At 41.5% G+C, this 18371-nt stretch overlaps 1 protein-coding gene across 3 annotated transcripts in view; it reads left to right on the top strand.

The window, feature by feature from the left end:
* dock3 (dedicator of cytokinesis 3) overlaps positions 1-18371 on the top strand; it is an 822502-nt gene that overhangs the window by 185537 nt on the left and 618594 nt on the right. For all 3 annotated transcript variants that reach the window (XM_052017225.1, XM_052017226.1, XM_052017224.1), the window contains exon 4: positions 12442-12497. In XM_052017225.1, coding sequence (XP_051873185.1) covers positions 12442-12497 — 56 coding nt within the window. The remainder of the gene's footprint in view (positions 1-12441; positions 12498-18371) is intronic.

Raw genomic sequence — 18371 nt, 5'->3', positions numbered from 1 at the left:
GAAATCTGGAATGATATTGCCGGTCCTTCATTGTTGCTAGGTCTTAATGATAGAACTTCCTAACTTAAATAACTCACTCTTTCTTTCCATTTGTAGTAGAATTGGCCATTTCTGCTTGTCATTATCATTTTGGTACAATTGTTATTTTTTTCTTTTTCTTTTTGCTTTTCCTTGTACAGTCTAGCCTGCTGGTTATGTCACACAGACATAGCATTAGCAACATGTTATGCAGACAAAGAAGCTTAATTTGACTTTATGCCCAGCACAATCAGCAGTGCTATGGATCTGGGAGCAAGCAAGCCTGGAACTAGAAGATCTACAATAGGACCTTGAGGTCACTGGAGCACTGAAGCCACTGTGAGAAAACTACCCATAACTGAGAATGTGATCCAAAGCTGATTTTTGTAATGTGGACTCCAGAGGCAGTAGGAGGGATAGCCCAGGATGTAGGAGCATAGGAAGGAACTCAGAAGAGTTCTGTGATCTGTGAAGGAGGTTCCATGCCCAGCAACATTCAGATGAAAAGATGTAGGCCATTCAATAATATCATGTGTTGGTGCTATTTTCCTGCACTAATCCCATCCTTGATATTTAAATATTGATCAGTCTGTCTTATGGTGATTAACTGAGCCTCCATGTCTCTCTTGGATGAAAAATTCCAAAGATTTACTATCCTCTGGGTGATGAAGAAACTGCTTCTCACCCTTTTCTGAATGGCTGACCTTTTCCAAAACCCCAAGTCTGTGACTTCTGCCCTTAGTGCCCCAACCAGGAGAAATTCTGCACCCACTATGTCAAGCCCTGTAAGAATTTTGCACACTTAAATGAGATCACCACTCAGTCTTCTAAACTCAAGTATAGGCCTACTCTGCTTAATTTCTTCTCATTTGACAAATCTGAGATTCCCTAAGTCAACCTGGTGAGTATTTGCTGCCACTCTTATACTGAAATGGTATTACTAAAGAATCTGGAGTTATTGACAAGATATCCAGCATATGACAGTTTTGGGCCTTGGAATCTCATATCCTTGAGAGTGGAGTCCATGAGAATGGTACCTAAATTCATTACTATTTCTTAAAAATCTGGGCGCATTGCCAAGAAAAGATTAGACATTAAAGAATAGAGATTAATTTGGGTGGCAAATAGTTGTTTCTATTGGTGAGAAAATGAAGAGCAATAGAAGAGAGATCAGATCTTCTCACTGGAAGAACCAGGAGAGGAAGGAGAAGAAATTGAGATTTATCAGAACATGGATTGCTTCACCACAATTGGTTATCAAGGCAGAACCTGAATATGATTTAAAAGGAAATAGGATGTATTGTGAAAAAAGCAATATAAAAATATCTTGGGGAATGGTGTTAGCAGATGAAAGTGACATCTCAGGCACCAGGAGGTAAATGAACTTGGGTGAGGAGAACGTGCCTTATAAAAACATTAAACACCAACCTTTCTCCATCTTCTCTGTAGTGTGGTTTGATCCTTGTCACCAGGTTTGAAGTATGAAATCCAACTTGAGATCAACTTTGATTGGGTTCTCAGTTCATGCTACTCACGTCATAGGATTATCCTCAAAACTGATGCCCCACAAAGCTGTGTCCTCAGCCCCCTACTCTACTCCTTATACACTCATGACTGCTTGGTCGGATTCTGCTCTAAGTCTGTCTACAAGTTTGCAGATGACACCACTGTAGTGGGCCAAATCTTAAATAACAATGAGTCTGAGTACAGGAAGGACATAGAGAGCCTAGTAGTGGTATGATGTCCCTCAAGTTCCTAGGAGCAAACATCACCAATACCCTGTCCTGGTCCAACAACATAGATGCCACGCCAAAGAAAGTGTACCAGCCCCTCTACTTCCTCAGGAGGCTAAGGAAAGTTGGCATATTGCCTTGGACCCTCAGCAATTTTTATCAATGCAGCATCCTATCCGGATACATCATGGCTAGGTATGGCAACTGCTCTGCCCGAGATTTCAAGAAACTGCAGAGAGTTGTGGACACAGCGCAGCACATCACAGAAACCAGCCTCCCCTCCATGCACTCTGTCTACACTTCTCGCTGCCTCGGTAAAGCAGCCAACATAATCAAAGACCCAAACCAACCTGGACATTCTCTCTTCTCCCCCCTCCCGTTGGCCAGAAGGTACAAAAGCCTGAAAACGCAAACCACCTAGCTCAAGGACAGCTTCTATCTCGTTGTTATAAGACTATTGAATGGCCCCTAGTATGATAAAATGGACTCTTGACCGCACAATCTACCTCATTATGACCTTGCATCTTATTGTCTGCCTGCACTGCACTTTCTCTGTAACCGTAACACTTCATTCTGCATTCTGTTATTTTTTTCACTTGTACTACCTCAATGGACTGTTATAATGAATTGATCTGTATGCCAAACAAAGTTTTTCACTGTACCTCAGTACACGTGACAATAATAAATCAATTTACCAATTTAGGATCTGACTAGAGGTGGCTAGAGAATGAAATCTATTTAAAAATTTATTGTAAGCCTGACAGGATTTTGAATAATACACAGGAAGTAACTACGAATTAATAGATTCAATTATTTCCATCTCTACATTCCATCTGTAAATTCCTGAATCACTTCCAGTCCTCTTTGTTTTCCCTTTCTTTCTCTGCTCATTGCTGGACACTTTGTTCTCTGAACTTTTTGTACAATGGCTGAGGTGAAAAGGATAAGCATTCATAGTGTAATATAGGTAACATCTATATGGCAAAGATGGAACACTTGCAGACTTCATGTGTTCAAATGTCATATGGAGGGATGTCAAGGAATGCATCCAGTCACATTCAGCAGTCCTACAATGACCAAATGTCATTGATTCAATTACAGTTCTGGCACCTTGTCTCCTGTCAGTCCCTTTCTCCTTTTCATTATAGCACTTCTTGCACTGTCAAGTATTTCCCTATCTGCATTTCTACTTGTTAGCTTCTTTCAGCCTCCAAAGTGTCTAGTTTATTGTAAGAGTTTTGCTATTATATGGGTGGAATATTGCTGGCATTTCCAATTGGAACTGTCAGTGTTCAGCCATTGAATTTGTAGTGGAACTTGCAATAAGTCTTGGACTTCTGTGCCTAAAGAGAAATCCATATGGAATACAGATGATGCTTGCTGGGAATCACCTCTTGAATTCTGAGCGATCTCAGACCTGGTGCAAGATCCAAGATCTTGCTGATTTCAATGGGGATTGTAACATGAAGATTTAGGAAGCAAAGGGAATGTAAGTTTTTTTTCATTACATGTCATTGTTTTTAACTATTTACATGTTTTATGCATAACTTTAAGTAATTTTTAAAATAATTTCTTGTTAACTTTTTAATAGTTCTTGTCTGCTTTTGAAAGTCAGAGATATTTGAAAAATCTACCAAAGTCAATGACAGCTTTGATAGGCAGCAAAGCTCTGTGCCCACTTTGCCAATTGTCAAGGGTGACTACTGGCCCAGGTACTGTGGAATCTAGGGGCACGGAGGGTGGCAGTTCCGAGTGGAAACAAAGGTAGTTGAGCTGATTGAAAAGGACTAATTTGCCAGAGTAAAACTTGAAATTTAGGACTAAACTGGGTAGATTTTTCAAATTGCTGGCACAGACTTAACAGGCTGAATGGGCTCTTTGTGCTAAAAGGTTCTGTGCTTCATATACCTGTGACTGGTATTGTCATGAACAATTTCTTAAGGCTACCAAGCAACAATTCCCTAGTTCATCTATAACATCTGTATTGTCATGCACAATTAGTTATAGTTACTAAGCAACAGTTTCTTAGTTCATTTAAAACATTTGTCTTGAAGTCCAAAAATTGTTCAGAAAGAGAAACTGATTTTGACTGAATTTAAACCTTGTATATTGACTCTTTTCAATCAATTCTCTTCTATTTTCTTCACACCTCGACAGTATCATAGGTCCATCTAATCATAAAATGAGCTGTTGGAACATGTCTAATGTATAAAACTCTTAGAATTTGGTAGGTTGTTTCAAAATCTTTTGGAAAGTTGAAAATGCATAGTAAAAACTTCTAAAAACTATGCTTTCTCAAAATGTCTAATAATGATTTAAAACCCTTCTGAAGCCCAAAACAAAATAATCAAAGCTAGGAAGACAATAAAAGACAAATCAGCAAATAAATATCATGATAATGATGAAGAGACATGAACAATTATTCAAGTTCTTAATTGACCTTACTTTGCATGAGAATTTCAGTGGCTGAGGAGGCAAAAGGCAGTCATTTATGTTTGAACTCACTTTCGACAAGTTATCTTTATTGGTCACATGTACATCGAAACACAGTGAAATGCATCTTTTGCGTCGAGTGTTCGGGGGGCAGCCTGTAGGTGTCGCCACTCTTCTGGTGCCAACATAGCATGCCCACAACTTCCTAACCAGTATGTCTTTGGAATGTGGGAGGAAACTGGAGCACCCGAAGGAAACTCACGCAATCATGGGGAGAATGTACAAACTCCTTACAGACAGCAGTCAGAGTTGAACCCGGGTCGCTACCGCTGTAATAGCATTACGTTAACTGCTACACTACCGTGCCTGCCTTTAGGAATAGTAAAGGGAAAAAGTAACTGCTGGGAGTTGTCTATAGGCCACCAAATAATAACATTACAGTGGCACAGGCAATAAACCAAGAAACAGATGTGGCAGAGGATGCGGAGAGTCTACAGAGAGATATAGATAGGTTAAATGAGTGGGCAAAGGTCTGGCAGATGGAGTACAATGTTGGTAAATGTGATTTGTTTGGTTCCTCAGGGAAGTGTAATAGTGAGACATAGTCTTTTCATTATTAGAGGTTGATGTGTGGTTTTATTATAAATGAGTTTTTTAAGGTCTTCCATACTTTTGTCAATATTAATGTATAACAGGTGAGCCAAAATTGGTGAATAATATTTCTCTTTCTCCTGTACTAATGATGCCATTAATTTACTAGTGATTCTTTAATTTATGTTCACTGATTAAATGTGAAAATATTGATGTCACTGATTTAGCTATTAAAGTTCTTTGTAACAGTTGAAGTCTCAGTGATCACGATCAAATTTCAGTGTATTCATTTTAGAAAGAGAGCATCTCATCTCACTTAAAAGAAGAAGATTTAAACAATTCAACAGGATCAATTTTGATTTCTCTTCCCCAACCACATTTTAAATGCAGTTGTTGATGTCCCAAGTTGATGATCTAATTAGAACATAGAACATGTAACAGTACAGCACAGGAACGGGCCCTTTGGCCCACAATGTTGTGCCAAACTAAGTATAGAAAATACTTTAATGGCATTGGTGAGCTCTGAAATATGGTATAAACTAAACTGAATGGAATTAAAACCTTTTTTTTGGTGGTATTGATCTGTTTACCATCATCATGTTATCCCAATTTTAAGTTCCCACTCCTGCCTGCTGCAAAATCACACAGTGCCACGGATTAATTCTGTTAAAATGCGTTTATTAGCAATATGCTGCCAGGGAGAATTCTCCTCTGACACTGCATGATGAGTCCTTATCGGAGGTCTCCACAATACAGAGGGGCAGATATTAATTTATACAGTCCTTGTCACACACTTAAACAATGCGACTACACCGATTTCAATTGGGGAGCCTAAGATTCACACTCATTGTTTAAGACAAACCACACACTCATTGTTTAAGACAACCATCACACTTATTGTTTAAGACAAATCTCACACTCATTGTTTAGGACAAACCTCACACTTATTGTTTAGGACAAACCTCACACTTATTGTTTAGTATAATTGGCTTACAATCAAGTTCCAGACACAGTAATCACCACGTGGTCCACCTGGTCTTGAGTCAGGGGCTTGCATGCATGGCATTTTTTCATTAGTTATATGTACAGTCATAATTTCTTAACTCTTTACTTCCTCATTCCCTCCTTTTATCATATCATGATAACCTAGAGGGGTGCCGAGAACGGGGTCGAGAGCTTATTAATAAAGACCTTGCAACAAGTACTTAAACAGGTCAGCACCACACAGCATACTATAATAATAACGATTAATGCTACCACTCCATGCAGCAGGTATGACGTCAATGATCCTCCTAATAGCCACCTCAACCAACCCTCCCCTCCTGCACGTCCCTGCCTAAAGCCATCTACTTGCTTCTGAATGTCCTGAATGGCATGGGAAATGTTGTAGGACTCATCCCTAACATCGGTGACACTTTTGTCCCCTACTATGGCACATACTCCTCCTTGCTGAGCCAACTGGTAGTCCACAGCATACCGGGTCTGTTGGGCATAAAGTCGAAGTTCCGCCATTTCCTGGTTCACTGCCTCCAGGCCCTTTATGGTACTGTTTCCTGGCATGGTCAGTCCACAAATAAGGTAGTTCCGGAGTTTTTAGCAGCTATAGTTCCTGCCGAACCCCCCAGAGAGAGAGTACTCAGAAACCCATAGCCTAATGACAATAAGGGGGATCCCATCGTAACAGGATCCTTCCATTCTTCACAGAACTCCTCACTTACTGACCGCGCCACAAGTCTTCATTGGACATGAGCCTTCTGGGGGCAGGGGACCATGGCCGGCCCAATCGTTCCTATTGCAAACAAGGCTGGCAGAGTGGGGTTGGCAGTAGTATAAGTACCATTAAAAAGGAACATGTACCCTTTCTTGGCCCGGTAACAGGTTACATTACCCATTTGCTGTGGACTGGGCATCTGAGAATACCAAGAGATTCCAGTAACATTTCTTCCATGATTTTTCAGATAATTTTTCCTCGTTAGCCATTCCAAAGAGACATTAGACGATTTCACATGGGTTCCGTTCCCTTCCCCACAAACCCATCACTCCCCTGCAAGTAATTTAACACACCTAGTGGTGGCACACTCACACCTAAACCATCCTCCCCTAGATTCACATTCTCTCTATACAGGTGGTGGTGGCACATGATATCATGTGCCGTACGATCGCTATCTGACAACCCCATCCTTTACCGTCAAAGCAGTGGGGGAAGGACTGGTAGCTTGATGTGCTACTAGAATCTGCTATTGTTTTTTGCAAACATTTACCCAGCAACACCCTCCCGTAAGTTCCCTTCTGCCCAATACACTTTGTTTCTGGATATTCGTATTTTAAGAGAGACCTGGGGCTCCAACTTGGTGTGGCTACAAAAAGACCTTCCACTGATTTTGCCAGGGGGTAGCAAACGGTGCGATTTCCATGTAGCTGCATATGTGTTTTATAAAACAAATTTTCCTGTGATGCCAACACAAGAGTACTGGTAATGGTAAGGAGTCCAAATCTAAGAACCATAATTTTCCTTCTGGTGGCCATCGTTTACAGTCACTCAGATGAATCCAGCATTCCTGGCCCTCTTCTTTCACAGTTGTAGGAGTTTGGAGCAGTATCTGGAAGGGGTCTTTCCACTGAGGTCCCAATTTAGGGCACTCTCAGTTCCGAATCTCCAATTTCCAGGTCAGGCAACTCCATATCCTGTCCTTCCCGTGGTTTAAAGGCGCTCTTCACCTGTGAATGAAGAAACTTTAAAGAGGATGTTAGCTGTCTGAAATACCTTTGTAGTTTATCCCCCATGACGTTAAGGTCAACCTGGGTGGGGAGCTGGGTGTCAGCATCCCATGGAGTTCTTCCCGGACGTCCATAGACAATTTCGGCAGCCAACACCCTGGTGGCCGAGTGGGGGGTAATTCTCATGTGGTATAAAGCTAATGGGAGAACCTTCAGCCAATTTAGACCTGTCTCTGACACTAATTTAGTTAATTTATTCTTCAGGGTGCTGTTGACTCGTTCTACTATACCCGCTGCCTGAGGGTGGTAGGTGCAATGGAACTGTTGTTCGATATGCAGTGCTTCACAGAACTCCTTATTTATTCTCCCTATGAAGTGGGGACCATTGTCTGAACTTACCTGTCGGGGTACCCCAAATGTTGGTATGATCTCTGTAAGCAATAACTTTAGCACTGTTGAGGCCTTATTGTTGGTGGTTGGAAAAGCTTCAATCCATCTACTAAATACATCAACAATAATAAGATAGTGCATATAGCAATGTACACACGGTAATTCAATAAAATCAAGTTGCATACATTCAAAAGGACCACCTGGCAAGGGGGTTTTGCCTGGGGTGCACCTCACCCCTTTCCCAGCATTGGCTTGTTGACATGATCGTATTTTGCCTTGTGCTGCTTCCTCCAATCTGGGGTGCCACCAGGTACGTAGTAAAATGTTACTCATTCCCTCCTTGCCAAGGTGGGTGTCAGAATACAGGCAGCCAATAAGCATTGGCAACAAGGTATCAGGTATACATACTTGACCAACTGGAGTAGTCCAGAGGCCATGTGGCGCAGAGTGCGTACACCCGCGTGCCTTCCATACTTGTTTTTCTGAGTCGGGGCCTCCCCCTGTAGGTGCTGTACAGTGACTATGTCTGGGGTGCCCTGCGTTGTTATTGTTGGCTTACAAGCAACCACCTGTTTTTCCACAGTCGAAACAATATTAGTCCCCTGGTGTGCTGCCAATTTAGCCTCTGCATCTGCCCTGTTATTGCCCTGTGTTACCAGGGAGGCATCTGAGAGGTGAGCTGAGCATTTAATGATGGCCAATTTATTAGGGAGGAGGATGGCTTGGAGGAGGTTCTTTACTTCAGCTGCATTCTGTTTGGGGCTACCTGTAGAGGTCAGAAATCCCCTGTGCGTCCATAGTTGGCCAAAGTCATGGGCAACTCCAAAAACATAGCAGGAATCAGTAAAGATATTAGCTACTTTGTCCTTGGCTAAAATATAAGCTCGGTCAGGGCAAAGAGTTCTGCTTTTTGGGCAGAGGCTGGGGGCTGCAAAGACGCAGACTCCACGACGTTGGAGTCGTTTACTATGGCGTAGCCGCAAACGGAGGAACTACCGTTGACATACAGGTTTAAGTCTGCTGACTGGAAGGCCTTATCCGAAAGGTCCAGATGGGGTGTAGTCAAAAAGTGGCTTCGCATTAAACAGTCATGTGGTGGATCTTTAAGATCCTCAGGTGGGGCCTCTAGAAATGTGGCAGGGTTTATGGTGGTGCAGTATGCAAAAGTGAGGAGTGGGTTATTCAGGAGCGCTACCTCATATCTGTTTAAGTAGGCCTGGGTAAGGTGTTGCGTCTGATGGGAGGTCCAGAGTGCCGTTACGGTATGGGAGGAATAAACAACCACTGACTGTTGCAGGGTTATATTGGAGGCTGCTGTTACCAGGGAGTAGATCGCTGGAAGCATCTGTGAGCACAGAGGAAGTCCCCTAGCAACCAGGTCCAGCCGAGTAGGGTAATATGCCACCGGTCTTTTTCTATCCCCATGGGTTTGAGTAAGGATGGCTGTAGCGCAGTCCTCCAGGACATTCACAAAAAGCTGAAATGGGCAATCATATAGAGGGTGTCCCAGGGCTGGGATGCTGGCGAGGGCCTGGTTTGAGCTTATGAAAGGCCTCCTTTTGTTCCTCTGTAAATTCAAAAGGTCCCACAGACTGGCTTGAAGCTAGGGGTGTGAGGTGCTTAGATAGGAGGGCCACATTAGGTAGCCATTGTCTGCAGAAATTTACTAAACCTAAGGAGGCGTGCATACCCTTCGGCGTAGAGGGCGGTGAGGTAGCAAAAATGGGTGTAATATGTTCAGGAGTGAGCTGCAGCTCAGTTGCACTTAAAAGGGTGCCCAGAAATTTCACCTGGCGCTGGGTTTGTTTTACTTTCTGAGGAGGTATTACATGTCCCCAAGAATGGAGTGCGTTATGTAAAATCCTCTGGGTTGGTTTTACGGTTGGATGCCTGACTCATGGTTAGGCACATCTCCTGAGGCTTCCAAGGGGTGTATATTGGGATCGTAGGATTAGTGCTCGCTTGGGCTGGATCAGGATTGGGAACACTCCTATTGGGGAACTGTCTTTCAGCCTTGGCTCCCTTTACCTCGTTCAACATAGGTGATGGGTCAGGATCTTTAGGGTCGTCATTATCAGTGGTAGAATCGGAGTCATAATTGGTGTCCGTCTGAGGATCTACTGAAGGTCTGTCCCCTACCAAAAAGTTCCATCGCTTGCCTGTGGCCTTTGAACCATTCATATGCGGACTTCCTCTCTGTCTAAGCTAATTTCTAGTTCGGGATGCGATAGGGCCATGGAATTGTCCTTGGGATGGGACTTGGCTAGCAGTCGTTGGTGGTGAGAGCAGAACGGTTTGCGGACTAGTTACACTGTATGGGGGTGGCAGTGAAATTGGGGGGTAGATAGGGGCTGTGGGTTGGACTATGCAACCCTCGTCATTTTCGTCCGTATCATTACTTTGGAACAACAGGGGCACACCAGACATGTCAGGAGGTACCTCCACTTTATCCTTATTTTCTCTATTTTTATTCCTATGTTTTTCCTTCTTTCCCTGGTCTACCCCTTCCCTCTTCCTTCTACGTGCATTATGTTCCCAACTACTCTGTTTAGATCTATTTGTCAGGTCTTCGGCCGCTTTTCTCCAAGTAGACATTAATATTTTCCATTTTTCTCCTGTATTGCATTCCCAAATCACCTTTTCTGCCTTTAGACACTTATCCACATCCCAAGTTCCCCCTAATGGCCATATTTCATTTCCCAATTTCTTATTGAGGCATGCTGATAATTTACGGAAGTTATTCTCATTTTTCGACCGTAAAGTACAAATCGCTATGATTATCTATAAGATTGATCTCTTTCCTTCACACACTTCAGGTTCCTGACCTTCCTGTGGGGGATTTCCCCTCTTAAGAAACGGTCTAAGGCAGGGTGGTAGTGGTGGAGAACTGATCTCAAAACTTAAAACTCAAAACCTTAAAATTCACAACCTTAAAACCCAAAACTGGGGACTCGAACCCCTTACCGTTATTACTCCGAGGACTTGAACCTCAGATAATTTTTCTGGAGAACTCTAACCTCCTCTTACCTGTGGTACTCAGGTTTGCGAGGAGTCAGTCAGAGGATATTTGATAAGCGAAGGGATCGATCAGGTGTCCGACTCCCTGAGAGGGATCAAGGTGAATCTTACCTTGTGGGCCTTTCTGTCTCAGGTAGTTGTTATCCCCGTCGATTGCTCACGCCGCTTCCGAGACCTCGTCTTGGACTCCTGGCTGGCTCGCCAAATTGTTATCCCAATTTTAAGTTCCCACTCCTGCCTTCTGCAAAATCACACAGTGCCACAGATTAGTTCTGTTAAAATGCGTTTATTGGCAGTATGCTGCCAGGGAGAATTCTCTTCTGACTCTGCATGAGAATCTTTATCGGAGGTCTCCACAATACAGAAGGGCAGATATTAATTTATACAGTCCTTGTCACACACTTAAACAATGCAACTACACCGATTTCAATTGGGGAGCCTAAGATTCACACTCATTGTTTAAGACAAACCTCACACTCATTGTTTAAGACAACCATCACACTCATTGTTTAGGACAATTGGCTTACAATCAAGTTCCAGGCACAGTAATCACCACGTGGTCCACCTGGTCTTGAGTCAGGGGCTTGCGTGCGTGGTAATTTTTCATTAGTTATATGTACAGTCACAATTTCTTAACCCTTTACTTCCTCAATCATTGTTCAATCTATAGTTGATGTTATCTAGATCATAAAAGCATGACCTCTTTTTATGCTATAGGGAAATAAGGAAATATCTATATCCAGGCATATGTCTATCTACAATGCTTATTTGGTCACAGCTTGGGTGTTGCGCATAGTATTGGTTAGTATATTACAGGAAGAATATATTTGCGCTAGAGAGGGTGCAGAGGAGATTTATGAGAATGTTGCTAGCAATAGAACATTTTGGCTGAGGAAAGATTGGATAAGCTAGGGTGTTTAGTTTGGGGCAGAGCATGCAGAAGGGAGAGTTAATTGAAGTGCATAAAATTTGAGGGGCCTAGATAAATAGGAAGGATTTAACCAGAAGGACCAAAACCAAGGAGCATAGGTTTAAAGTAATTGATCTAGGGACTAAAGGGGAGATGAGAAAAAATATTCTCACCCAGAGGGTGGTTAGGAGCTGTAACTCACTCCTAAAGCAATGGTAGAGGGAGAAATCCTGATCACATTTAAAAAGCATTTGGATGGACATAGTGAAAGAAGGTGGGATTAGGCTCCTTAACTCCTTTTCAACTGGCATTGATGTGATGAGTAGCAGACTCCTGGGTTGTAAATTTTCTCTTCTCTTTTATAAAACCCTCATAAATAGCTCCTTCAATAGTATTCCAAACAATCCAGATTAAAGCATTTAAAGAAAATAGTGTGAACATTGGTTTAGATATTTCTTAATTCTATTTGGATTTATCCTAACTCTAAAATGATTTTAAATATATATTTTAAAATTAGTTTTGAAGGTTAGCTTCCAGCTGGCATTATACTTTCTATTGCTTTGATATACTTTAATTGAGTTTAGTCTGCATTATTAGATTTTTAAAGGGATGAAAACTTTTTTTTTACAGGGCTTATTTCCAGCAAGTTACATTCACCTGAAGGCGGCTGTGGTCAGTAACCGAGGGTAAGTACCAATTGAATGGACATGTGTCATGTTGCAAATAAGTTATTTTCATGAGAGCTTTGTATTTTAATATTTGCAGGTATTACATGTAGTATTTTTCAAAGATAGATAATTGAATTTTTTGTGAAAATCGAACTATTGAAGAGAATGGAGTTACAAGAAAGACTGCAGATGAAGGAAATCTGGAGCAACACAAGATGCTGGAGGAACTCAGCAGGTCAGGCAGCATCTGTGGAGTGAAGTGGACAGTTGACGTTTCAGGTCAAGACCCTTCTTCAGGACTGGAAAGAAAGAGGGGAGGTAGCCAGTATAAAAGAGTGAGGGAGCGGATGGAGCAAGAGCTGGCAGATGATAGGTTAATCCAAGTGTGGGGGAAGATAGGCATGTGGGGGAGGGGAGGAGTGGGAATGAAGTAAGAAGCTGGGAGGTGATAGGTGAAGTGACAGAGGGGTGAAGATCACTTCCCAGCTTCTTTCTTCATTCCCACTTCTCCCTCCCCCACCTGCCTATCTTCCCCCTCATTTGGGTTCATCTATCACCAGAAGACCATAGGAGATAGGAGCAGAATTAGGCCATTTGGCCCATCAAGTCTGCTCCACCATTCAATCATGGCTGATTTATTTTTCCCTCTCAACCCCATTTCCTGCCTTCTCTCTGTAACCTTTGACACCCTTACAAATCAAGAAACTATCAACCTCCGCTTTAAATATACCCAATAACTTGGCCTCCACACCCATCTGTGGCAATGAATTCCGCAGATTCACCACCCTCTGGCTAAAGAAATTCCTCCTCATTTCTGTTCTAAAGGGATGTCCTTCTATTCTGAGGCTTTGCCCTCTGGTCCTAGACTGGAAACATCCTCACCACGTCTGCTCTATCCAGACCTTTCAATATTTGGTCAATTTCATTGAGATAACCCCTCATCTAAATATCAACAAAACAAAAGAGCTGGTCATTGACTTCAGGAAAGGGGGCTCTGTACATGCACCTGTCTACGTCAACAATGCTGAGGTCAAGAGGGTTGAGAGCTTCAAGTTTCTGGGAGTGAGCATCACCAACAGCCTGTCCTAGTCAAATCACGTAGATGCCATGGCCAAGAAAGCTCACCAGTGCCTCTACTTCCTCAGGAGGCTGAAGAAATTCTGTTTGTCCCCTTTGTCTCTCACCAACTTTTATCAATGCACCATAGAAAGCATCCTATCTGGATGTATCACGGCTTGGTACAGCAACTGCTTTTCTCAGGACCACAAGAAACTGCAGAGAGTTGTGGACACAGCCCAGCGCATCACGGACACCAGCCTCCCCTCGTTGGACTCTTGTCTTTACCTCTCGCTGTCTTGGTGTAGCAGCCAGCATAATCAAAGACTCCACCCACCTGGGTCATTCTCCCTTCTCTCCTCTTCCGTCGGGTAGAAGATACAGGAGCCTGAGGGCACGTTCCACCAGACTTAAGGACACTTCTACCCCACTGTGATAAGACTATTGAACGGTTCTCTTATATGATGAGATAGACTCTGACCTCACGATCTACCTTGTTGTGACCTTGCACCTTATTGCACTGCACTTTCTCTGTAGCTGTGACACTTTACTCTGTACTGTTATTGTTTTTACCTGTGCTACATCAATGCACTCTGTACTAACCCAATGTGACTGAACTGTGTAATGAATTGATCTGTATGATCATATGCAAGACAAGTTTTTCACTGTACCTTGGTACAAGTGACAATAATAAACCAATACCAATACCAATCCTTCTAAACTCCAGTGAGTACAGGCCCAGAGCTATCAAACACTCCTCATACATTAACCCTTTAATTCCTGGGATCATTATTGTAAACCTCCTCTGGACCCTTTCGAATGCCAGCACATATGGCCCAAAACTACTCACAATGCTCCAAATATGGTCTGACCAACCCCTTATAAAGCCTCAGCATTACGTCCTTGTTTTTATATTCTAGTCCTCTCAAAATGAATGCTAACATTGCATTTGCTTTCCTTACTACTGACTCAACCTGCAAGTTAACCTTTAGGGAATTGTGCACTGGGACTCCCAACCTCTGATTTCTGAATTTGCTCCCCGTTTAGAAAATAGTCCACTCCTTTATTCCTTCTACGAAAGTGCATGACCGTACACTTCCCTATGCTGTATTCCATCTGCCATTCTTCACTGTATTCTTTGCCCATTGTCCTAGCCTGTCCAAGTCCTCTGCAGACTCCCTGCTTCCTCAACACTACCTGCTCTTTCACCTATCTTTCTCTCATCTGCAAACTTGGCCACAAAGCCATCAATTCCATCATCGAGATCATTAACATATAACATGAAAAGTAGCAGACCCAACACTGAACTCTGTGGAACACCACCAGTCACCGGCAGCCAACCAGAAAATGCCCCCTTTATTCCGTCTCTTTGCCTTCTACCAGTCAGCTAATCTATCCATGCTAGTACCTTTCGTGTAATACCATGGGCTCCTATCTTGTTTAGCAGCCTCATGTGCAGCACCTTATCAAAGGCCTTCTGAAAATCTATGTAAACAACATCCACTGACTCTCCTTTGTCTATCCACCTGTTACTTCCTCAAAAAATTCCAACAGATTGTTGGGCAATGTTTTCCCTTAAGGAAACCATGCTAACTTCGGCCTATTTTATCATGAGCTTCCAAGTACCCCGAAACCTTATCCTTAATAATGGGCACTAACATCTTACCAACCACTGATGGTAGGCTAACTGGTCTATAATTTCCTGTCTTTTGTCTCCCTCCCTTTTTAAAGCCAGCTCACCTGCCAGCTCTCGCTCTACCCCTTTCCCTCGTCCTTTTATACCCACTATTTCCCTCCATAGATGCTGCTTGACCCGCTGAGTTCCTCCAGCATTTTGTGTGTCACTATTGAAGAGAATTCTGTTTTTTTTAATCTATTATGTTTTCATGTAATATGCTTGAAGGACATGTATTTAATATTTTTTGTTATATTAATGTTATTTTTACTAATCATTAAAACACATAACATCTTAAATTTTTCACAGTTTATGTCTGTGTTCCCACATACATTTTATGCATTGTACCTATATTCTATTTTAATTTTAGTTTTTCTCTGCCTAATCTATCTTTTCCAAAATGTTCATATCTATTTACTTTATTTCTTTTTGCATTTACACTTAAACAAAGTGTCACAGAATCAGCTGGCTTCAAATATGATTAAAACTTTAAGCACTGATGCTGAAAGCTGAATTAATGTAGCTTTCTAAATGATGATTACTGAAACTGGAACACCTGAATTTTGTTTACTCATGTTCTTCTGACATTGCTGGACTCAACAGAATTCAATTGATGTCTATGTCTTAACATAAATAATTTAACATTTACTGAAAAAGCTATGAAATGAAAGTATTGAAGATTTTATTACATGGATGAGAGAATCCCAATTATATGTTGATTGCCTAATAAATTTTGCCATCAGTTTTTAATATTTATATATATTTTTAGAAGTATCTTTATTTCTGCATATGTTTTAGAAAAATGAAGCCATTTAATAAGGAGAATATCTGGAACATTGGCAGTAACAACTTGAACTGCTATTTACAACACATTACACATCTTTGTATTATCACCTTCTAACTGCTGCCATTTACCCATTTGAATTGAGGACCTCTGCAGTTTATCTCTATGGCAACCCTGGCCTCATCCTATCACAGATATTCTCTTTGTGCTATTCATCCCTCCATCCACCTTCAATGCAACTTAAGACTAACTTATTTTTCTCCCTTTCCCAGTTCTGATGAAGTCTTCGACCTGATATATTAACTGTTTCTTTCTTCAATGATATTGGGGGAAATACCCACTGTTTTTCCTGCATTTTTTTATTTAATGTCTCCAGTATCTATAGTTTTTTTTCCAATTTCAATATCAAACCAGAAATTGTTTCAGATAGCATTACTCAATATTGCATGCATTCATTTGGCATTTCTGCCCTCTTTTAATTGAAAATAGGTATATTTAAAATAGAAAAGAAACACTTACATACTTTAAAAACTGTAATTATAATTGTTAACCTATAATTGAAATAAACCCATAAATACTTGCACTACCGCGCTATCCATGTAAATGTTGTTATTGTACCTGTCTCAATCTCTTTTTCTGGCAGCTCGTTCCATATATGCACCACCCTCTGCATGAAGAAGTGCCCCTCAAGTCCATTTTAAATCTTTCCCCTCTCATCTTAAGCCTGTGCCCTCAAAGTTTTGATTCCCTTTCCATAGAACCATAGAACACTACAGCACAGAAAACAGGCCATTTGGCCCTTCTAGTCTGTGCCGAAACTTTATTCCGCTAGTCCTGGGAAGAATAATGTTCATTCACCCTACCTGTACACCTCCTGATTTTATACACCTCTATAAGGTCACCCCTCACTCTCCTCCATTCCAATTATAGGTTTCAGCTCATTCAAGGTCCCATGATGAGTTAAATGAGTATCTCTGTCTGGCTTATCAGTTGTGTGCATTCTGCAGAATCAAACAGTAACAATATCTCACTTTTTCAACCCTGAGGAGGGAGGAATTTCCCTTATCACAATTCTAAGGGTTTTTTTCCTGAAATTTGTAGTGCAAGTATTTATAGGTTTATTTCAATGATAGGTTAACAATTACAATTTTGATAATTCATTTGAATAAAATATCAATCATGTTATCCTTGTTTTTATCTTTTTAGAATTATTCCATTGAATTTCTGCTGCTCTGTGGCTTTTAAAAGCAGACTTGAAATCTGACAGAGTTAGATGATATTGCTGTATATTTATGATGGCCTGAATTTAAATCCATTAAGATAATGACTGCAGAGCTCGTGTCATTGTATTTCTTCATGGTCCTGTTTTTGCCTATTTTGAAGAGCTAAAGCATAATATAATGTCTGTTTTGCTTTATGAGTGCCATTTATTGTTATGTAGGTTAAAACTGCAAAAAAATTATAAAGTAATATCTCGTTCAGTTTACTGAATTTTCCCTTAAAGAGGCAATCATTCCATCTTATTATGCTTAATGTATTTTTGTTTATTCAAAAAAATGGAAGATACAATTCCTGATATAGCCTGCATAAATGGACCTAGAGACAGTAGGGCACCATAGTGCTACTTGGACCACTCTAATGCTAACTTGGACCATTTACTGCTTATTGAACCTCCAGAATTGTGCTTGCAGCATTTTCTTTCACTCTTGAGAGGCCTGCCACTAATATTTAGACTATATTATCTATAGTGTAAGGCTCTGAGCATTTACCAGCAGTTTTTTAGTTTGCCAGCATCCAGCCAAGGTAGCAGCTGTTGTTTTCTTTTCAGTTGGCATGATCAGAGGCTGGCTGCTGGGCTCCCCTAGCCTTTTGCATGCCTTGGCTAGACAAGCCAGGCCTGAAGAAGGGGCCAGATGATGGCTTGCCTAGCTGCCTTTTGTACCTGTCACCTTCTGCCTCACCAGTAGCCCATGATGTTCCTAGAGCTTGAATAGTAGACAGGAAAGGAAGAGCTGTTATCAGCATTGCCTTATTTTCTCCTTGCTAAAGGATGTATGAAAGGTACTTGGGGAACCTAATGGCATATGCAGCTAAAACTTTGGGAACTACTAATACAGAAGTGGTGTAACTTTTACTGCCAATATCTGGTAGAGATGAATGCCAGTATTCCAGTGGTCTTTTTGAATACTTTCTATACCCGCAGGTGCTGTTTTGATGACACCTTAACCCAGTGCTGACAAAATAATGGCAATTCAGGACCTCCTTGGGCCTCCACTTTTGGCTTTTCATCATTTAAAAAGTAATTTGTTTCTTCGGGCTTTAAGTCCAAATTGAATTACCTAACATTTGAAATCCATCTGATTAGTCGTAGCCTGCC

This window comes from Pristis pectinata, chromosome 6 (assembly GCF_009764475.1).
Source record: "Pristis pectinata isolate sPriPec2 chromosome 6, sPriPec2.1.pri, whole genome shotgun sequence".
NCBI classification, from domain to species: domain Eukaryota; kingdom Metazoa; phylum Chordata; class Chondrichthyes; order Rhinopristiformes; family Pristidae; genus Pristis; species Pristis pectinata.
Note: the sequence above shows the minus strand (reverse complement) of the source record. Positions and strands in the feature narration are given on the sequence as shown.